This window comes from the organism of the source record quoted next, unplaced genomic scaffold (genome assembly GCF_019419815.1).
Source record: "Pyrus x bretschneideri cultivar Hongxiangsu unplaced genomic scaffold, Pyrus_bretschneideri_v1 Contig29, whole genome shotgun sequence".
Classification (NCBI taxonomy): domain Eukaryota; kingdom Viridiplantae; phylum Streptophyta; class Magnoliopsida; order Rosales; family Rosaceae; genus Pyrus; species Pyrus x bretschneideri.
This window is the reverse complement of record NW_025999601.1, coordinates 3,227,944-3,249,746: the sequence shown is the minus strand read 5'-3', so window position 1 is coordinate 3,249,746 and position 21,803 is coordinate 3,227,944. Positions and strand designations below refer to the sequence as shown.

Here is a 21,803-nt window from a genome sequence, read left to right as displayed (position 1 = left end):
TAGTAAGTAATTGCGGTTTGGTGTACAATTGGAAAAGAAAAAAGAATTGCAATTAACTTGATATTTTAAATACATGTTTACCGTTGTGAGAGACTAATCACGAAAACAAATCAAAAGCGCGAAGTTTTTAGAATTTTGAAATTCAAAAACAATACATCCGGTGCTTCATCTACCTTTTTTCCAAATAAATAAATATAAATAGAAAAAGCACATTTTAGAAAATCAAATTTACATAAATAGCCCTCCCAAACTTCCCTTTTATTCCACCATCCCCCCACCCATACCTCCTTTATTAAATTTTCACTCCCATTTTCTGTCGTCTCCGACGCTCTCTGAGGTAAAAGCACTCTCTCTCTCTCTCTCTCTCTCTCTCTCTTCAATTTGAATTTTACTCCCTCTCTAGAACTCCGATCTCTTTGTATTTCTTGAAAGTTGTCCTTTATTTGGCAGATTAAACTGAGAAATTTGAAAAACCCTGTTCGAGATTTTGCTTGAAATCGTGGTTTGGGATTGAACGATGGGTCAGATCCAGTACTCCGAAAAGTACTTCGATGATATCTACGAGTACAGGTATGCTCGTTTCTGATTCGTTTTTGTTTGTTTTTTTTTTTTTTTTTTTTTTTTTTTTTTTGCATTTTGATTAAATTTTTTTTCTTTTCAATGTTGGTACAGGCATGTGGTTCTTCCTCAGGATGTGGCTAAACTGCTCCCAAAGAATCGGCTTCTCTCTGAGGTAATTTATTGGGGTTTTTCACTATTTAATCATTGGATTTTTTTGTAATTTTATGTTCATTGGGTTCTTTGTGATTAGTTAATTGGTACAATTAGTATGTATGATTGTGGAAATGAAATATTTACAATCCCAATTGTAAAATCTATGAAACCCAGAACTTACCGGCCATTATTTCGTTGTTTGGTGTAATTTGGTTAATTTTTTTATTTATGGAACCCAAATTAATTCTTTTTAGTTAGAACCCAATATTTAAAATGCTTTTGCAAGTTGTTCATTTGTGATTCTCTCTGCAATGTTGATGGTTTAGTAATATGTATTGTTTTCTATTTTCTTCTTTGTTTCTGTGAGGATTCGATTGGTTGTTTGGTTGCCGAGGATAGAAAGTAAAGGGGGAAGAAGAATGAGATGGTGAAATATATGAGTGAATCAAGTTCTAAAATCAGAAGCATTTCATAACTTTAGTGAATCGTCTTTCTGTATGTTAAAATTTGGTTATCTGAATTTAATTAACACTTTATTGTTTCTTTTTCCATTTTGATTTAGAATGAATGGCGTGCAATTGGGGTTCAGCAGAGCCGTGGTTGGGTGCACTATGCAATTCATCGCCCTGAGCCCCACATCATGCTCTTCAGGAGGCCACTGAACTATCAGCAACAGCAGGAGAACCAAGCTGCCCAGCAGGTTCTTGCAAAGTGACCCTTGTCTGCGCAACGACACTGTCATCTCTAGAACTGAAATGTTAGATAAACAGGTTTATCGTTTGTTCAAAAGTAATGTGCATGTTTGGATTATGGCACTGTAGTGTAATTCTCTCATTTGGAGAATTGTGGTGGGTAGTCACTGTTACTTGAGTAGGCTTTGGTGTTGATGATGTCTTAAACGTGTTGCTTCACTGCTTTATTGTGTGGATTTAGAACCAGTGGCGAATTTGAATGGTTATTATTATCGATTTATGATGTGTGGCTCTACTTTTTTTGTTCTTATCTTTTGAGCGGTCGAGAAGCATAGCTGATCTCTCCATGTTGGCCTGAATGATTGTAAATGGATTGTGTGCACTTAAGATAGTTTGGTTGGTTTGAAGTATGAGTTTGCTTCTCATCCATTGTCATTTTGTCGGAGAGGGGTACCGAGTTACCTAAAGGCTCCGTGTAGTCGTCAGAATTTCTTTTGAAGGCGGTTCTTGCATTTTGTTGTGGATGTTTCTTTGATTCCTAATCAAAAAGATGAAATTGAAAACGTAGATGTTTGAATTATGACTAGGATTTTGCTAGAGAATGATGTGCTGAATTTGTTTTTAATCACCATTGACATGGTGAAAGAAAGGAAGAACGAACCAGTTCAATTAAGTGATAGACTTAGCTCATTTGTTGTAGTTTTATGTAAGCTTGGTTGTGTGTATCCTGGCCGGTCCGAACCTCTCCACTCGAGGGAGGGGGAAGCCGGCAGAGGAGCTGCCGACTACCACCGATGGCTAAATGATTTTGAATATATCTTATTTTTTGCAAGAATAATCTCATTATAAAATATAATAGACGGTCTGGATTGACACATGATTATTTTTGAAATCCCTTAATAGAAGGGAGGATAGAAGGAGAATTAAGTGACAAAACAAACATAAAATGTGTACTGAAAAAAAAAAATTTATGTGACAAAATAGGCCATCTATACTTTTTTTCTCATGTACAAAGTAATTGTATTAAATACGTATATGTATTGTATTCAATCCCTAAAACAAAGAGGTGCGCAAAAATTATTTTTGTTAAAAAACTTGACAAATAAACACAAAACAAACTATAAACATGAGTTGGTGGTTCAGTGGTAAAGGGCGGATTGCGAAGTTTTCTTCAAACTAAAAATTGGAGGTTTCGGGTTTGAATCTACTATTGGTGTCAGACTTGTGGCCAGGGGAATGTTGAAATGTCTTTGTAAGTCTTCTCGGCCCCTGGAAGAGGTGGATAACCGTGATTTGCCACAAGTTGTCCTCCTTTTTTTTAAAAAAAAAAAAAAAAAAAACAAACCATAACTAGACTTAAATTTCTGGCCCAATAGTATTCAGTTATTTTTTACTTTTGGCCCAACTTTTCGTTCAATCAATTGTGTGTCTATCTAGAGCCTAGAGGCATGACCCCCAAACAACGGCTTGTCTTTTATTTTGCTAAGCCTGAGTCTTAAACCGAGTCAGATCACTCGGCGAGTTGTTACTTTGGTTCATCGGCAATCCATGTCACTTGGAAGTGAATCAGGTGATTCAACAATTCTGTATCTTATTTCTTGTTTCTCCCTTTTCATTTGTTAATGCAATTTGTTTAAAATTAGGTTTTTCTTGCATTTTAGATACATGGCTTGACTCAATTCTGGTTAATAATTACCCAATTCATCAAAGAGTTTGGTATCTTGTGTGTTTGAATGGCTAATTACCTGTTCAGATCAAAATATGCAGAAAAAATTCAATCTGTGAGAAACAAAGTGATGGACAATATATGGTCATTATTTGTCATGAAATGAGGATGGTGAAGCTTTTAAATATATTAATTAATGTGAGTTGGAGGGTTTATTCAAGATTAAAGAATGTGAATTTGAAGCATACTTGTTGCGGAGATCTTTAGTTTGAACCTCGCGCATATTTGGTGTGATATAACTCCTTTCGGAGACGTATATGGAGCTAATTGTTCGACATTACGTTAAGTGAAGTTGTGTACTGTTTCTTAAGCTTTGTTGCCTCGGCTATTTGTAGTTTCTTTATGGGGTACCATTATTCCAAAACCTGGCGCATATCCCACTTGGTTGTGTTTATTTTTCAATGTGATTCGGGTTTTCTGTGTAGCGCAGTAGTGGACATAGTTTCTGCTTAAACATGTAAAACTTGGCAAGAGAATTGTGAGTGTGCGTGGTTTTTTAGACTATTTCGTGGTATTACTACACTCAAGTGTATGCATTGGACTGTAAGGAACTAGGATAATGAAATGTGTGCATCGGTCTCCCCGCAAACAACCATTACATTAGTGTAGTGTTCTTAGCTAGGCTTACAATATCAGTCCTAGTGGGATTACGTGCAATGTTCTTGCATTGTAACTGCTACCTAGCAGAAGCTAAAACGCATTTTTCTCTTCGTTCAGTAAGATATGAACCTAAAATCTACTGTTTGAACTGAAAAAATAGAATCATTAGTCTTCTTATGCTCTGGAGGATAGATAGACATAGGTATCGTCTAGCTGCTGGGAAAATTTACACATCTTGGGCTTACCCAAATGTACAATACTGCATCTGTTGTATATATATATATATATTGGCTGAGCTAGAATTTTACCATCGCAGCCCTATCTGGTTTATCAGTTGGGCATTTCCTTTCCCAGTTTTACAGTTGGCTGAACATTTTCTTTGATTAAACTTGGTGTGCGCATTAGTGATGAAAATGAACTAGATGTTTGTTCTCACTTTGATACGGGGCTGTAATTTTCGAGGTATTATATGGAACTGTTCAGTTGGAGCATGCCAAATACTTAGTTTCATAGTCACTTAATTTTTCAATTAGTTTCACTCAAGAATCCATCTGAATATAACAGTTCTCTTCCTTGTTCACGTCATGTTTAGTTTCTTGTGGTACTCTCAATGGCCTAGCTAGTCACGGAATGCAATTGTTGCTACTGGCTTGGTAATGTTTGCAGCTGCAGGTTTGGCATTTCCGTTTTACATGGCGTAAGTAGATTGTCATTTCAACAACGATGAATAAACACTATAGTTTTATGTTAATTCATGAGAAAAGAAGTTAGAATCATGTGGTTCTTTGTTATCCAGGTCATCACCGAAGCCTGTCATTGACCCATCAAAGCCGCTATCACCCCAGGCAACTTTTCGAGGGCCTTATATAAACACTGGCTCTCGCGACGTTGGACCTGACTATCAGACCTACCCGAAGAAGTGATCACTATGGTATGATATCTGCTCTTGGGAGTACATATAAGTAAACACTATCGTGTGTTATGCCTGAGTTGAATCATTTCGGAATTTGCTTCTCCAGATGAAGGGACATATCTGTATTTTCGACTGAGAAGGTCTCTCTTGATCTACAAATAGATGACGTAGAAATCCAACATTCTTCTCGTGCTCACTTTTGAATGTGTTAAATTAATTGTCAGTGAGACTTCTTTTTGGTATTACATCTCATACCTGTAAAGAATAAGCATAAGAAAGTTTTTCAGACGAGTTTAGAGGCTTTATTCCCGGCTGCTCGTATTTGATGAGTTCTATTGCTTCCTCACTTCCTGTGGACAATTATGTAGGTTTGGTGGTGAACTCTTTATGGAGATTTGGTGCCTTCTGCATGTGAACATAGCTCAGAATTTGAAGTTTACTGATATTTGTTGCGTCCAACAGTCCAACTCCAGTGCCGAATGAAATATATCGATGCCGAATGCAACTGAAAATTTGTCAAGGTTGAAAGCAGTACAAGGTGCAGCCTTTGTTTCGTGGTTCATTTTAGTCGCTTGACCTACATAGAACTAGATCACATGGTAATGTGGTGTGTACAAATTCTCTATACAAGACTTATGTCCTTACCAAATACGATTTTGCACCGATAATGTTGTTAGTGATATGATATTCACACGTTATCAAGTTAATATAAACGGCTATTTTTAGGCCCTTGTCCAAATGGTGTATTTATAGATTATATTTCTCATACCTATAAGACGAAAATTCTATTGTGCTCCGGTGTATGACATTCAACCGTTGATTAATCTTGATTTTTCTCTAACTCACGTCCATGTCTCATGGTCTGAAGTCCAAATCAGCAGATCGTGATTTTTTTCAACGGTGGCTCACTAGTGGCCGGCACCGTCACCACCAAACAAAACCTAACCAATGAGATCTTGCCACGTCACAAACTACAATGCATCTCGCACACAATTTTCCCCCGGAAAATACCGTTAACCTCGGAGCTAAAACTGGAACTCTCTAGCTCTACCTCCGGGCACAGACAAACAGGAACCCATTTCAAACTTGCACGCAAACTCCTCTCTCTCTCTCTCTCTCTCTCTCTCTCTCTACTTTTTAGCAGAAACTCAGAGAACTGAACTGTGAGAAACAAGCCCACTAAATCTCTCAAGACACTCCTACAATCTTCACACTATCATCGCCGCCATCGCCACCCGCCAAATCTCTCAAGACACTCCCTTTCTTGATCTCCACCAAACACCCAAATCGTAATTTACCGGGCAGAGCGAAAAATCTACCTCCTCTGAGAGTAGCTGCGCCTGCATCGCCGCCGCCACAAACCGCTGACCCAGAAGGACAGAGGGAACCGGACGGGGAAGATTACGGAGCTGAGGACGAGATTGAAGACGCGATATCGACGAGCAAGTTCAATTGGAGGGATCATTGGTACCAAGTTTCCTTGACTGAAGATTTGGACCCTCGGTTGCCGACCCCATTTCAGCTTCTGGGTTGAAACCTTGTTATCTGGTACGATGGTGAATCGTTGGTCGTTTTCGATGATAGATTCCCTCATCGCCTCGCCCCCTATCAGTAAGCTTCTTGTTTGTGTTTGGTTGCTGAGGTTTTGGAGGGAAAACCCTCCATTCTCATGATTGGTCTTTGGGATAGCTTTAGAAGAAGGCAATAAAATGCCGGGTTAATTACACTAACACTGTGAGGTTTTTTTAGTTTTATCAAAATTCTCTCAGGTTTTGAATATTACACAAACAACCTTTCAGGTTTTAATTTACTTTCAAAAATACCTCTTTGGTCGAAAATCTAACTATAAAAAGACAAATTTACCACATAATTAATTACTTAACAAAATAAAAAAAACTTTTATAAATAAATAAATAAATCAAATTGAATTAAAAGTTATACAAAACATTAAAAAATTCATTTTAATTGTAAAACCTTCCTCGCAACGCACAGAGATTGAGAGGGACAAAGTTTGATCACTTCCTCTCCGTCTCCGATTAAACACACCTTCATTTTTATATTTTTACACTTTCACATTTGAATTTAATTATTCATTGCGTTCCAATTAGAAACCTTTACTACAAGATCATTGTTTTTGTCAAATTGCTTGCGAAAATTCCTATGACTCTCGATTTTTCATCTGACTATTGAATACCCGCAAAAGGGGTCACTTCGAAGCCTACCAACAACGACGACAACAATGTGGACCCAGTTAAGCTCCAACTCCGACCCATCACCCGATCTAATCTCTTATCCTGCACATGCACCTCCAAGCACAACCCTAGATCGAGCCTCTTAATCTTCGCCTCAGTCACCATCGCACTAGCTCTCACAGTATGCTACTTTCTCGTTTTTGCACAAATTCGAGAAATTTTGGTACTAAACGGTGTTGGATTGTCATCGACGGTGGGAGTACGGGTAGCTAGATACTCGTATTCAAGTACGAAGTTGACAACGGTAATGGCGCTGTGTTTGATTGTGAAAAGGACTGGTTTGGCATCGATGCTAGTCAATGCCATGTTTGATATATAATTTGATATTCTTTTTATTTATTTATAAAGTTATTATTTTTTTAAGTAATTAATTAAAAGGGTATATTTGTTTTTTTTATAGTCATATTATCAACGAAAGGGGTATTTGTGAAAAGTGAATTAAAACCTCAAGAGGTGTTAGTATAATGTTTCAAACCTGAGGGGGTTTTTTTAAAACTCAAAAAACCTCAGGAGGTGTTAGTGTAATTAACCCATAAAATACCTTAAGTTCGGCTTTTTGAATACTTTAATAAAATGTTCAAGTAAATTGGAGCTTTAGTGGCTTAACTCTGACTCGTGTTTCAATTTGGTCATTGCATTAAATTATTAGGTTTACTAAAGTTAGTACAATTGGGTTTAGGCATTGCTAGTGATCAAATAAGCTTCATGAAACGTAGCATCCAATTGCGTTTAAAGAGCTAATGCCACCAAGCCACCCATGTAATTGATTCATTTTATATCGCTTTTGTGAATCTTTAATTTATAAATATAATGATTAGGATTGTTGTCTTTAATTTATAAATATAGTGATTAGGATTGTTGTCTTTAATTTATAAGTATAGTGATTAGGATTGTTGAATACTGTGCTTGAAGTGTTTTTTAGCTGTTTAATATGGTTAGTTGTTCATTGTCATGTTCTGAATAATTTAATGATCTTTTGATGATGGTAATTGTTTAATGTTTAGGCTACCTGATGAATTTAGTAAACCTGAGTTTTCGTCAGTGACAATCCAGCGTGATCTGTTCTATGATACCCTCATGGAAAATGTCTCCGATCCTTCCCACATTGACTTCGCTCATCACAAGGTGTATGACTGGATCTAAACCTGGAGTCTCTTTCATTTTTTGGTATTCAAGCAAATCTCTTGGTACGTTCTTTGAGCAGTTAAAGGCATGCAGTTTTACAGTTGGCTGAACATTTTCTTTGATTAAACTTGGTGTGCGCATTAGTGATGAAAATGAACTAAGATGTTTATTCTCACTTTGATACGGGGCTGTAATTTTCGAGGCATTATATGGAACTGTTCAGTTGGAGCATGCCAAATGTTTAGTTTCATAGTCACTTAATTTTTCATTTAGTATCACTCAAGAATCCATCTGAATATAACAGTTCTCTTCCTTGTTCACGTCATGTTTAGTTTCTTGTGGTACTCTCAATGGCCCGGTCACGGAATGCAGTTGTTGCTACTGGTTTGGTGATATTTGCAGCTGCAGGTTTGACATTTCCGTTTTACATGGAGTAAGTAGATTGTCATTTCAAAGAGAGTGAATACACACTATAGTTCTATGTTAATTCATGAGAAAAGAAGTTAGAATCATGTGGTTTTTTGTTATCCAGGTCATCGCCAAAGCCTGTCATTGACCCATCAAAGCCGCTATCACCCCAGATGGCAACTTTTCGAGGGCCTTATAGCAACTCTAGCGTGTGCTGGAGCCCGAGGGACAGGCCCACAAACAGTGGCAGAGAGCTTGAGCAAGCAAGCCCAGCGTGTGCTGGCGAGGGAGCTCGAGCAGGCTCGAGGGAGAGACCCAACACGAGTTGCCAGCCCGAGAACCCGAAGGCAACTTGACGCAAGGCTGACGTCTGGGCAACGTCAGCCATCACCTCGTTTACATTTCTGCACCTCAACCTTACAGCTACTCGACCTCCGTCGTCCTTGGAAGTTGTGGAGAGGATCCTCTTCGAACCCAAACCCACCGGAGGCTCCGGATCCGTCTTCTTTAAAGGCCAAGTCGGCATTGTGGGCTTTCCCGGAGTCGGCGTCGTGCTTTCTCGAAGCCAGTGTCATGACTTCTTCAAAGATGGTTGTCAAAGAAGATGCATAATTGAAGAAGGAAGTTTTCTGATAAACAAACAAAGAAGGAAGAAGGAAGTGAAGAAGAAGAAGATACATAATTGAAGAAGAAGCAGAATCAAATCTGCTGAGAAGAAGGAAGAAGGAATTCTGCAGAGAAGAAGGAAGAATGAGGAGGATATGGAGATAAATTAGTAATATAATATTAATTTATACAAAGTAAATAATATAATATTAATTATAAATAAATAAAATACTAATATTTTATTACCTATTACCAGGGCTATTCAGTGTAGGGGTGGATATGCAAAAAACAGTTACTATTTATTAAAGGCAGTTACTGTTCACTGAGTGAATTAAATAGTGAATAGCCCCAGAAGGGGGGCTTTGCAACGGTGGAGTTGCTCTTATATAAACACTGGCTCTCGTGACGTTGGACCTGACTATCAGACCTACTCGAAAAAGTGATCACCATGGTATGATATCTGCTCTTGGGAGTACATATAAGTAAGCCTGGCAAAAGGGTCGTGTCTGTCGTGTTTATGTCGTTTTCGTGTAAAACCTGTTATCTTAACGGGTCGTGTTGTGTCGTGTCACAACCATTATCTTAGCGGGTCCTTAATAGGTTGGGTCATTTTACCCAACGACGTTATGACCTGTTAAGAAAAATATATATTTTTCTTAAATTTGCACATACCACACATTGCCACATAAATATTACTTCAAAAATATTAAAACACATTTGTCGTTTAAGTACTACATCTACATTCGAAAATAAGAGCCTAATAAAAAAAGCATTCATACACTACTAGTCTATTACAAAATATTAAATGTGCAAGGATATGCAAAATGAAAGAATTTTTGTTTTCAATGTTGTGAAGTTTTTCTCAAAAGTTTAAACCTTACCAATGGAACTCAAAACTTGAATGTTATTCCTTTTAGAAAATCCTCAATTTTCATCGATCATCATGAGGAAATTGTATTGGAACTTTGGCTTGATCTATTGCCTTCAAGAGTTATATTGATGATGTTTTCAGTAAGGTTTTCCACGTCATAACTCTTTTCCGCATAAACTAAGTATAGAAAATTCAAACATTAAAAACCATTCAAATTATGAGAAGGTTACCAAAATAATTATGAAAAGAAATAAAACAATAGTATTATACCATATAAAAATATATTACCTCCTTTTTCCAAATTGCCAATCTCATGTGCACAACAAAGCTTGAACTGTTTCTGGTAACAATGAACTACTATACTGATCTAGTAGTCTACCCCCAATACTAAATGCAGATTCTGATGCAACAGTTGAAACAGGAATTGTTAACACATCTTGTGCTAACTGAGAAAGTATTGGATAATGAAAATGTTCCATTTGCCACCAAGAAAGAACATCTATGTCTACTTTTCTATCTATTCTTTTATCCTTCAAATACTTCTGCAATTCATTTTTTTTTCAATCGAACTTGAACCATCGTAATTATTATCAAAATTCTACATCATAAAAAATAAAAACAAAAACGTAAGAAGAATCATGCATCATGTCAATTTCAAATATAATATAAACACTTTTTATAGTACTACTACTACTGCAAATATATAAAGTAAAGAAAAACAAACTTAGGCTACCTCAAAGAGAACATATCCAGATTCTGTTTGATGATTAGGCACTAAATTCACTGGAGTATTTGAATTATCAAGATGTGAAAGTTTTTCCAAGTACACACCAAAAAGAACATTCAATTTGCCATTAACCTTTGTAAATTTGACTGAATTTACGCCATGAAGTTTTGTGTAAGTCCAATCCACAAAATGCAAAGATGATTGCAATTGCCAAAATCAAACTATACTCTGACCAATACTTCTCGAACTTCGTGTACATGTAAGTCCCCATCTTGTTCATGAAACTTTCAGAGTTATCCATGGTTGCCTTAATTTGAAGTTGGCTTATGAACACCTTAGGGAAGAACAATTTGATGTGGGGTACTTTGTCCCAAAGAATAAGTACGTAACCTCATAAAAGTATCCCAAAAGCTTGGAAATTTTCATTATTTTATGCCTCTTCAGAAGAAGGACAACTACTAAAATTGGACATCTTGTCTCAAACCTCTCCCACCATCCAATATCCCTACTTGTCTAACACATTCATAAAACTTTAGTTTCCTAGCCTCAGAGCCCTTTATATACTTGATGCATTCACGAATCTTTATCATCGAAGAATCAATTTCTTTACGTCCATCTTGGATTATCAAATTCAAAACATGAGCACAACAACACACATGAAAGAAATCACCATTCATCACGAGAAGACTTCTAAGATTCAATTGATTCTTCAAAATGCTAACAAAAGAAATATTTAAAGAAACATTATCCAAAGTAATAGAAAATAACTTCTTGTCAATCCCCCATTCAGTCACCAATGCATTAATTTTCTCAGATAATGCAACACTAGTATGCGAATGAGGCATGTGATAAAAACTTAAAATTCTTTTATGCAATTTCCGATCTTTGTCTACAAAGTGAGCAGTAAGAGCAAGATACCCATCAATGCATTGCGAGGTCTATAAGTCTGATGTCAAACAAATTCTACCTTCAACTGAGCCTAACAAAATATGAAACCTTTGTTTTTCATTTTTGAACATTCTCAACACACATGCTTTAATTGTATTTTTACACGGTAACTTAAGATCAGAAGATATATATATGTGTGTGTGTGTGTGTGTGTGTGTCGGGGGGGGGGGGGGGGGGGGTGGGCAAACAAAGCCCTAATTCCCTCATATTCAAAAAAAACTAAAAGGAAGATTATGATTGATGATGCCTCTACCAATAAGCCACGTAATACCACGAGATCGAAGTTTTGGGAACAGAATTCAGACACCGACAATAATCCACCAGTCGGTCTAGGGCATGTTTTCAAATGTCTATTCATATTACCTGTCCCATGATGACTGTCATCTATTACCAATTTCTTACAATCTTTACATTGAGCACAACTTTTACCAAAAATAGTAGTCAATTTGTTGAAAGTTTTCCAAACAGGAGACCTAAGTGTCGCTTACCTAATTTGATCACTCTAGCATTTTTCTTTGCCGGACTTGTATTTGTATCTTCTGTATTTTCACTTCCATGATCAGGTTGTATTCCCCCCATTGTAACTTCCACTGACCCTCCATCACTAAGGTTTGTAAAATCTTGCTTTACAACATCCATTGCTTCAAGAAAGAAAAACAAAACTGAAAAATCTTGCTCATACTAATTTCATACCATATGCATTTCAAATTCACATATCCATTTCAATTTCAATTTCACATATTCATTTCAATTTTACATATGCAATTCAATTTCACCTATCTATATCCATTTCAAATTCACATATCCAATTCAATTTCAAAATCCAATTCACTTATCCACAAATCACAATCCAATTCAAATTTACTTTCAAATTCACAATTCAATTAAAAATACCTTGCACTTGCAGGTCGCAGCCTTAATTGTTTTGCTTGTTCCAAATTTACAAATCTGGAAAACAAATATAGACCCCATTTATTAACTTCAAGTAAATAGACCCCAAATGAAAGATAGATACAAATGAACTCGCGACGTTCATAATTAAAATTAAAAAAAAAAAAAAAAAAAAAAAAAAGGACATGTCTGCCAATTGTCAATACTTAGGACCCAATTGTCAATACTTAGGACAAATAAATCCATACAAATAATTAAGACATTGCATCTACTATAGCAAAACAAAAATAGGTGGGGTGTCACTACTCTATCATTGCCTGCCTCACAGGCCACCTGAATTCTAACCTCCCCAGTCCCCTGATAACATATCCCCAATATATATATATATATATATATGACATTAAGTAATGAATCTCACCTTACGGCTTACAATACGACTAAATGGCATGACATAATAAAGTTAATTTACATAACTGCAGTCTACATCTATACTCCCAAATTCCAATGCTTGATTCTATTTCTGCCTCGTCATTTTGTGATTTTCAAGCTTGCGAAGCCAATGTGAGGCAGGCTTGCTCGATTGCTAGGTTTTTTGAATGTTTGCAAACATGCCCCAACCCAGAATCTCCAAAATCAGAAAACCCCAAAAACCCCAAACCCAGAAAATCCCCAGCCATTAGTTTTAATTTTAATGAAAACCCCCCAAATCACTAGTTTTTGAAAAAAACCATAGAATACCCAAAAATACAAAATTCATACCTTTAGCGTGTGCTTGCCTGTGTGTGGTTTTCTTGTGCCTACTGGAGTCGAGTTAAATGAAGTGAAAGGAGGAGGATGCAAGAGAGATGCAGATTAAGGAGACGGCATGGGAGTAGGTCTGGACTGGAGAGATCAGAGTGAATGAGAGAGAAGAGAAGGATAGTCTCCAACCTAATGCACAATGGACAGCTGAGACTTGAGATTAAATCTCAGCCGATCCAATGGTTCACAATTTTTTAAATTTAATTATACACACACATATATATACTTATAATAGTTTTTAGGGGTATAAAATTGTTCAATTAATATATATATATATATATATATATATATATATATATAATTATTATAGTATTTTTTTAGGGTTATAAAATTATTAAATTAATATTTTGCTTATCGTGTATCGTATTGTCTAGGTGTATATCCGAATTAATCCGTTAATTTAACAGATGCTTATCGGATTATCCGATAACGACCCGATTCGTTATCGTGTCAATTTCAACACCTGTTAATTTTGTTATCTTAATATGTTTCTCACACCTATGAAGGTAAAATTCTATTATGCCCAGTGCATGACATTCAACGTTAATTAATCTTGATTTTTCTAACTCACGTGCTTTACTCATGGCGGGCACCGTCCCCACCAAACAAAACCTAACAAATGAGATCTTGCCAGTCACATAATTTTCCCCCGGAAATTACCGTTCTCCTCGGAGCTAAAACTGGAACTCTCTAGCTCTACCTCCAGGCACAGACAAACAGGAAGTCAGGATGACAGGAACCCATTTCAAACTTGCACGCAAACTCCTCTCTCTCTCTCTCTCTCTCTCTCTCTCTCTCTCTCTCTCTCTCTCTAATTTTTAGCAGAAATTCAGAGAACTGAAGTGTGAGAATCAAACCCACTAAATCTCTCAAGGCATCCCTACAATCTTCACACTATCATGGCATTTTCTCTATCTTCCTTTGCATCTCCTACAATCTTCACATCATCATCGCCGCCATCGCCACCCGCCAAATCTCTCAAGACACCCCCTTTCTTGATCTCCACCAAAAACCCAAATCGTAATTTACCAGGCAGAGCGAAAAATCTACCTCCTCTGAGAGTAGCTGCGCCTGCATCGCCGCCGCCACAAACCGCTGACCCAGAAGGGCAGAGGGAACCGGACGGGGAAGATTACGGAGCTGAGGACGAGATTGAAGACGCGACATCGACGAGCAAGTTCAATTGGAGGGATCATTGGTACCCAGTTTCCTTGATTGAAGATTTGGACCCTCGGTTGCCGACCCCATTCCAGCTTCTGGGTCGAGACCTTGTTATCTGGTACGATGGTGAATCGTGGGTCGCTTTCGATGACAGATGTCCTCATCGCCTCGCCCCCCTATCTGTAAGTTTCTTGGTTGTGTTTGGTTGCTGAGATTTTGGAGGAAAAACCCTCCAATCTCTTGATTGGTCTTTGGGATTGCCGTTGAAAAGGAGAAAATTTTAATTATAACGAAAATACATGATCCACTATGTGTTTTTACGTAAGTGACATATAATGAAAAACTTTATTTGTTTGAATTATTAATTTTTTTAAACATATATCTCACTATTTATAAACACTGTAGTGAATTGGAGTTTGGTGTGTTTGTTTGGCTGTAATAGACTAAGAATTAGTCTAAACCAGTGTCTGTTACTCGGAAGGACTAGTTTAATGGGATTAAATTTCACTCGTTCCGACTGAAGGCCTCGCTAAAAGTTCTTGGCGAGACCCCCCGAATTCCTGAGGACTGCTAAGACCTTCCTCTCTCTCGTCCTCATCCTTCTCGCCCAATCCGGCGCCACCCACCACCTCCCGCCATTCCTCGTCCTCGTCCTGCTCGACGACCTCGCCGGACCATCCCACCGACCGCCGTGGCGTCCTCGTAAGTCTCCGACCACTTTCCTCTTCCTTATCTTCTTCCTTGTCTACTTGTTAGAGGCGCCGCCGCTTCTCTCAACCTCTCAAAACTCTGGAACTCTGAAATCTTCATCGTCCCTTACCTCACACTCACTCTGTTGTAAAGTAAGTCCTCATAAATCTCTTTCTCTCTCTCTCTCTCTCTGTTGTTTCTCTGCTAATTGGTATTTTGTGTTTTGTTTTGCAGTTTATTTGCATTGTTTTTCGTTACAAGTTCAGGATTTTTTTTTTTCATTTGTTTGAATTAAAATTGTACCATTTCTTACCATAAATTTGCTTAAGCAGCTCAAATAGTCATTAGTATAATTAATTAAATTTATTAGAAATTGTGATGTTCTTTGTTGCAGAGCATATATTCATTTGTATGTCGTTAAATTTGCCAGAGGAAAAAGAAAGTAACAATTTTTCGTTAAATGGGATAAGGCGGGGGTGGGGCGGAAACCATGAATCGGTTATGGGAAGGTTTGGGCGGGAACGCCAATTACAGCGTCGGGCACGGTTGCTTTCTGAAATTATGTGAATTGTTTTGTTCTTCTTGGTTTAATAACAAGTAACAACTGCCCTTCAATGGTGTCATACTTGTTTCATATTGAGAATGTTGAGTTTGGTTCTCAACGACTCGAATCGGTGGCAATGAGTATAGATGTGAGTATGAGTTTTTCGACATTTATATTTTGTATGGGGAATTGCTATAGATTGTTCTCTTTATTCTTTTAACAATTTGTAAATTTCTTTGTTATCATCTTACAGGTTTGGGTTTGACTAGTTCAGATATCTAGATTGTTCGCTTTACTTTAATAATTAGAAACAGGAAGTGATTACTTCAGATATGTACATTTGCCTCTTGATTCATACTTCTTATATGTGACAATACTATTTTCATTATCCTGCTTCTTAGTCCGACACTGCATCAAACGCTTCACTAAGGTAGTCCAACTTAGTCTAGTCTAAGCCAGTCCAACTTAGTCCCTAAAGCTAGTCCAATCCGAGACAGTCCGGTGCAACAAATGCATTAGTGGCTGAACTTTGACTCGTGTTTCAATTTGGTCATTGCATTAAATTATTAGGTTTACTAAAATTAGTACCATTGGGTTTAGGCGTTGCCAGTGATCAAATAAGCTTCATGAAATGTAGCATCCAATTGCGTTTAAAGTTTTGGATGATTAAGTGAGGAACAGGGTTCATGGTTTTCAATTGAGTTATTTTGATTTTGCAGGAAGGACGGATTGATGAAGGTGGAAACTTGCAATGTTCATACCATGGATGGTCATTTGACGGTTGTGGATCATGTGTTAAGATTCCTCAGGCTTCATCTGAAGGTCCTGAAGCTCGTGCTGTTCGGTCTCCAAGAGCATGCGCTACGAGGTTTCCTACGCTGGTGTCTCAAGGCCTGCTCTTTGTTTGGCCGGATGAGAATGGTTGGGAAAGAGCTAATGCCACCAAGCCTCCCATGTAATTGATTCATTTTATATCGCTTTTGCGAATCTTTAATTTATAAATATAGTGATTAGGATTGTTGTTATTAATTTATAAATATAGTGATTAGGATTGTTGTCTTTAATTTATAAATATACTGATTAGGATTGTTGAATACTGTGCTTGAAGTGTTTTTTTGGCTGTTTAATATGGGTAGTTGTTAATTGTTATGTTCTGAATAATTTAATGATCTTTTGATGATGGTAATTTTTTAATGTTTAGGCTGCCAGATGAATTTAGCAAACCTGAGTTTTCGTCAGTGACAATCCAGCGTGATCTGTTCTATGGCTATGATACCCTTATGGAAAATGTCTCTGATCCTTCCCACATTGACTTCGCTCATCACAAGGTATATGACTGGATCTAAACCTGGAGTCTCTTTCATTTTTTGGTATTCAAGCAAATCTCTTGGTACGTTCTTTGAGCAGTTAAAGGCGTGCAGTTAGAATCGTAATGGTGAATTCTAGTAAAATGAGCATATTCTAAGAGGATAAATGTTCCAAAGTTTCTTATACGCATTTGTGCCTGTTCTATGTTTTATGAACTTTTCTGCATATCATTCTGAGGCTCTGAGTCATTAGTTTGATTTTGCACGCATTTTGATTTTTCCTTTGAAACTTGGAAATTTAAGTACACTTTCTGATAGATAGAAATTTCCATTTTGCTTAATGGTGAAATCACTTAATAGGTCACTGGAAGGAGAGATAGAGCCAAACCTTTGCCATTTAAACTGGAGGATAGTGGTCCTTGGGGTTTTTCTGGAGCAAATGATGGCAACCCACGAATTACTGCTGAGTTTATAGCGCCTTGCTATTATTTGAATAAGTAAGTTCATCATTCTTGTATAAGTAGTAAACGATACAACATTGTAGATATGAATTATGTTTGTTCTGGACTTACATGTCCTCAACTCCTTGATTTCTTCATATGTAATTGATGTAGGGCTACAACATTAGTAAAGTCTAATGTTTGTTGGCTAGGAATCTTGAGCTGTTTCTTAGTTTGGTTTTGTAAGAATACTTCCAAACCAAAATCAAACAGAGAAACTTCCAAGAAAATGTGACGTTTAAACGTCAATCTTCCTCATTGAAGAAATATTTGTCAGTTCTACAAAATTTACAAAGGATCGTCATATCGTTTGAGAGCAATATGGCATGTCCTAGAGGCATTCTCTAGTCCTTTATTTGTACAACATACATAACATTGAAAACTCCATCCATAATATATTTTATCTGGTCTTATTGTAATTAATTACGTGCTCCTAAAACTAAACATACTTGGTTTCCTTTTCTTGTACCCAGAATAGAGATTGACACAAAGCTTCCAGTAGTTGGAGATCAAAAATGGGTTATATGGATTTGCTCCTTCAACGTTCCAATGGCACCAGGGAAGACTCGCTCTATTGTATGTAGTGCTCGAAATTTCTTCCAGTTTAGCATGCCAGGGCCTGCTTGGTGGCAGGTAAGAAATTTGTGGTTATCTTATTTCGTACTTTGTACTTCATAACAACATCTTAGGTGAACCAGCACATCTTGTCCAGCAAGTTGATCCTTATTGGTGGAAATTGGAATCTCTCATGTTTAAGTAAATTTCTTTTTCTCATTATAAGTTGGGTTCGGACAATATTTCCAAATTCTGAGAGGATATGTGAAGTTTCTCCTTCGGGCACTTGGTGTTTAGCTTTTCTGATTGACGAACACTCTTTCCATGAAATAAGTTGTGTGATTAGTTATAAAACCATAGAAGAAGGGTTTGAAGTTACAAAACCATAGAAGAAGGGTTTGAAGTTATAAAACCATAGAAGAAGGGTTTAACTTTTCCTATTGGTGAACACCAATCCCAGCATCTGATGCCATATAAGCTATAAGAAACAATATCACTTTTGAATGAGCTTCCAAAGACTCTAACTTTGATTTGTGTGAAATATATTGATCTTGCTTGCTTTCATGCTTTGCTTCTACTGATTTTTTAGCTTAATAACACTGAACCAATCTGAAACACAACGTTCATAAGAGGCTTAAAGTTCATATTTGTCTTTTATTTTTTTCCTTCTTCAAAGTTTATATCCTTACAACCTTGGTTTTCCATTATTTTTCAACATGTAATTGTTTCAGGTGGTTCCTAGATGGCAAGAGCATTGGACTTCAAATAAGGTGTATGACGGAGACATGATTGTCCTTCAGGGCCAAGAGAAGGTCTTTCATGCCAAATCCAAGGATGAATCTGGTGATGTTAATCAGCAGTACACAAAAATCACATTTACTCCGACACAAGCAGATCGTCTTGTCTTGGCATTTCGAAACTGGCTGAGGCGGCATGGCAACAGCCAACCCGAGTGGTTTGGTACTCGTGACCAACAACCCTTACCGTCAATGGTTTTATCAAAACGTCAGGTGAGGAGTCTTTCTCCCACTCAGAGAAAATAAACACATAAGCAGTTCATTCATTTCTCGAAATGAAAACTAGATTATGGATTCCGGGTTTCTATTTTCAATTTGTTATGCAGATGCTGGATAGATTCGAGCAGCACACCCTCAAATGCTCCTCGTGTAAGAAAGCTTATACAGCATTCCAGACATGGCAGAAGCTGCTAGTTGGGGCAACCGTTGTTTTCTGTGCATCAACCGGGATTCCTTCGGATCTGCAGCTACGGATCATTTTGGCAGGTTTTGCGCTTCTGAGTGCTGGCTTGGCTTACGCTTTGCATGAACTCGAAAAGAATTTCGTGTTTGTAGATTATGTACACGCTGACATTGATTAGAGTTATGGATTATGATCGAGCCAATATTCTAAAAAACGCTAGATGCTAATCAGGTGGTTTAGACGGATTTAAGTAATTTTATTATACATCATATAAATTAATTCAACTTACTACATAATATGTGAATAAACATTGAATAATATGTTAGTTTTTTTAAAAGAAAAATATGTGTAAGAAAATATGTAAAATAATACACTTTGTATCATTTTCTAAGCCTATAATTTTTTTTTTGGGCCTTTTTCATTAATAAAATGCAAGGTTGGCCTTGTATTCCTTGTTTCACCTTTGAATAGAATTGTCCAGGCCATTATAGATTGGCGCAATGGTCCCAAACCAAAAACCCAAAGCCATCTAATCCAATTATTATCCTATGTTTCCTACTAGAATAAAAGAATACACCAAGATACTTGTACAGCCTCTCGATTCCCAATCACTGACTCACCTTTTTCACAATAAAACCCTAAGCTACTTGCTACAAAAACCATTGTCGTTGTCAACCATATCAACACATCTGCAATTGCACATCCATACTCTCTCGTCTTGTAAACCATCGTCACACCGAGAGGGAGACAGCTAGACTCGGGGAGAGAAGACAGCAAGGCCTTAGATACTAGTTTCGTGCATTTCTGTTTAGTCGAAAATTAAATGTAGGATAGGGATAACAAATATAGGTGTTTGTGTAAAAATAAATACACGATGCACACAGATTTGAACTGTACATTGTGTACGCAATTGTAGCAATAGTTTTTTAATTACTAAGTAGAGTAAATCGTAGCTATATGCGCCACTATAGTCACAGCCGTCTATTTTATCACATTTTTAGTTAATTTTGTTCGTGTTTCACGCTCCTCTCTACCCTCCCCCGCTCTAAGAAAAACTCTAAAATGACAAAACACTCATACCATGTAAGTTGTTTTCCACCACTCCTCCACTCAATCACCATATCTCATGTACGGTCAAAATCCAGGGTAACAGTTCAAGTCCTGTTTCCATCTGTACAATTTTACTTCAATGGAAACTTGCATCACTTCATGTACAATCTCCACCGTACATCTCACTGGAAAACTAGTGTCAAATGCATCGATACTACCATCTCCACCGTCCATCTCACTGCTCATTAGTGTTTAAGTATCCAAAACCAATTCAATTTCTGCAACTCATAATTTTGTGTTAATATTCCTAATCATTTATACAATAATCAAAATTAAATGCAAAACAAATGCAAGAAATTAAGCGAAATAAAAATAACATTTCCAGAAGTTAGCAAAACATAAAACCTTCCATTGTATCCAGAAATCATCAAGCAGATGTTCCAATTCGATTCCAACAAAAGCAAATTTCAAAATACCATAAAACCCTAAACATCCGACCCCTTCGACATCCCAGCCCCAAATTCAAACTTTACACCTAAAAACCCTAATTCCATCGCCATCCCCAAATACCCACTTCCCAACCTCCAAATCCTTAAGAGCTAGTAAACTTGGTCACCGACTTAGTACCCTCAGAGACAGCGTGCTTGGCGAGCTCACCAGGGAGCACCAACCTCACCGCCGTCTGAATCTCCCGTGAAGTGATCGTCGGCTTCTTGTTGTACCTCGCGAGCCGCGACGACTCCTGAGCGAGCTTCTCGAAGATGTCATTGATAAAGCTGTTCATGATCCCCATGGCCTTGCTGGAGATTCCGATGTCTGGGTGGACCTGCTTCAGGACCTTGAAGATGTAGATCTTGTAGGTCTCCACGCTCTTCTTCGATCTCTTCTTCTTCTTCTCGCCGGCGCCATCCTTGGGGAGATTCTTCTCGGCACGGGGCTTTTTCTCAGCGGGGGCCTTCTCAGCCTTCTTCTCCTCCGCGGGCTTCTTCTCGGCCGGCTTCTTCTCTGCCTTGGGAGCCATTGGTGTCAGATTTTCGGAAAAAAAAACTAGGGTTTGTAGAAAAGGAGGAAAATACAGAGCTATCTGAGACGAAGGTTGTGAGTGAATGAGATGGGTTGGATTTGGGATTCTGTATATATAGGGGAAGGTGATGAGATTTGATTGGTTGTGTTGGTGCTGCGCGGATCAGTGACGTGGAGCGATTGGATGTTCGGGGATAGAATAGACGGTGGAGATCGGGTTTTGTTTGAGCGGTAGAATTTGTTCAGAATTATTTTTAAATTGGGATTTTTGGGTTTGGCGGGTTTGGGGCTTTTAAGGCGCGATTTGGTGAAAATAATTTGTATTTTAATCGAATCTGGAACTGGATCCCTCCATTCAAGAATGCACAATTCAAGATTCAATCCATACCCAAAACGCACTGCCGTATTTCATTTCATTTTATTGATCTAGGTTCAAAAATTGAACTGTTGTTGAATTTAGTCCAGTTTTCCTATTTTTCAATTTTAATTAAAAAAATTT

General features: G+C 37.5%; 5 protein-coding genes across 5 annotated transcripts; 4 read left to right on the top strand and 1 right to left on the bottom strand.

Annotated features, from left to right (window-relative positions):
- The first annotated feature begins 204 nt into the window (after window positions 1–204).
- LOC103947728 (cyclin-dependent kinases regulatory subunit 1) lies at window positions 205–1,689 on the top strand. The gene is made up of 4 exons (XM_009358674.3): window positions 205–337; window positions 451–570; window positions 673–733; window positions 1,277–1,689. The coding sequence occupies exons 2-4, from the start codon at window positions 518–520 to the stop codon at window positions 1,427–1,429; spliced, it is 267 nt and encodes an 88-aa protein (XP_009356949.2). The 5' UTR covers window positions 205–337; window positions 451–517; the 3' UTR covers window positions 1,430–1,689.
- A 2,292-nt stretch (window positions 1,690–3,981) lies between these two features.
- LOC103947726 lies at window positions 3,982–4,878 on the top strand. The gene is made up of 4 exons (XM_018647586.2): window positions 3,982–4,002; window positions 4,356–4,429; window positions 4,529–4,663; window positions 4,752–4,878. Exons 1-3 carry the CDS (start codon window positions 3,982–3,984, stop codon window positions 4,653–4,655), a joined length of 222 nt encoding a protein of 73 aa, XP_018503102.2. The 3' UTR covers window positions 4,656–4,663; window positions 4,752–4,878.
- A 3,310-nt stretch (window positions 4,879–8,188) lies between these two features.
- On the top strand, window positions 8,189–9,479 carry LOC125479441. Its single transcript, XM_048588719.1, has 3 exons — window positions 8,189–8,455; window positions 8,555–8,641; window positions 9,413–9,479. Exons 1-3 carry the CDS (start codon window positions 8,373–8,375, stop codon window positions 9,477–9,479), a joined length of 237 nt encoding a protein of 78 aa, XP_048444676.1. The 5' UTR covers window positions 8,189–8,372.
- A 4,447-nt stretch (window positions 9,480–13,926) lies between these two features.
- Window positions 13,927–19,679, top strand: PAO (pheophorbide a oxygenase, chloroplastic). The gene is made up of 7 exons (XM_009358673.3): window positions 13,927–14,617; window positions 16,389–16,624; window positions 16,871–16,997; window positions 17,337–17,473; window positions 17,950–18,109; window positions 18,763–19,041; window positions 19,155–19,679. The coding sequence occupies exons 1-7, from the start codon at window positions 14,174–14,176 to the stop codon at window positions 19,407–19,409; spliced, it is 1,638 nt and encodes a 545-aa protein (XP_009356948.2). The 5' UTR covers window positions 13,927–14,173; the 3' UTR covers window positions 19,410–19,679.
- A 959-nt stretch (window positions 19,680–20,638) lies between these two features.
- On the bottom strand, window positions 20,639–21,403 carry LOC103947725 (probable histone H2B.1). Its single transcript, XM_009358668.3, has one exon. The coding sequence runs from the start codon at window positions 21,300–21,302 to the stop codon at window positions 20,874–20,876; it is 429 nt and encodes a 142-aa protein (XP_009356943.2). The 5' UTR covers window positions 21,303–21,403; the 3' UTR covers window positions 20,639–20,873.
- Between the last annotated feature and the right edge of the window lie 400 nt (window positions 21,404–21,803).

Bases quoted from the DNA above. Each gene is read 5' to 3' on its own strand.
- LOC103947728 (XM_009358674.3), top strand. From the start codon at position 518: ATGGGTCAGATCCAGTACTCCGAAAAGTACTTCGATGATATCTACGAG. The intron at 571-672 runs GTATGCTCGTTT...ATGTTGGTACAG, and splicing joins GATGATATCTACGAGTACAG to GCATGTGGTTCTTCCTCAGG. The intron at 734-1,276 runs GTAATTTATTGG...ATTTTGATTTAG, and splicing joins AGAATCGGCTTCTCTCTGAG to AATGAATGGCGTGCAATTGG.
- LOC103947726 (XM_018647586.2), top strand. From the start codon at position 3,982: ATGTACAATACTGCATCTGTT. The intron at 4,003-4,355 runs GTATATATATAT...TGGCCTAGCTAG, and splicing joins TGTACAATACTGCATCTGTT to TCACGGAATGCAATTGTTGC. The intron at 4,430-4,528 runs GTAAGTAGATTG...TTTGTTATCCAG, and splicing joins GCATTTCCGTTTTACATGGC to GTCATCACCGAAGCCTGTCA.
- LOC125479441 (XM_048588719.1), top strand. From the start codon at position 8,373: ATGGCCCGGTCACGGAATGCAGTTGTTGCTACTGGTTTGGTGATATTT. The intron at 8,456-8,554 runs GTAAGTAGATTG...TTTGTTATCCAG, and splicing joins ACATTTCCGTTTTACATGGA to GTCATCGCCAAAGCCTGTCA. The intron at 8,642-9,412 runs GTGCTGGAGCCC...GCAACGGTGGAG, and splicing joins CCTTATAGCAACTCTAGCGT to TTGCTCTTATATAAACACTG.
- PAO (XM_009358673.3), top strand. From the start codon at position 14,174: ATGGCATTTTCTCTATCTTCCTTTGCATCTCCTACAATCTTCACATCA. The intron at 14,618-16,388 runs GTAAGTTTCTTG...TTGATTTTGCAG, and splicing joins ATCGCCTCGCCCCCCTATCT to GAAGGACGGATTGATGAAGG. The intron at 18,110-18,762 runs GTAAGAAATTTG...TAATTGTTTCAG, and splicing joins CAGGGCCTGCTTGGTGGCAG to GTGGTTCCTAGATGGCAAGA.
- LOC103947725 (XM_009358668.3), bottom strand. From the start codon at position 21,302: ATGGCTCCCAAGGCAGAGAAGAAGCCGGCCGAGAAGAAGCCCGCGGAG.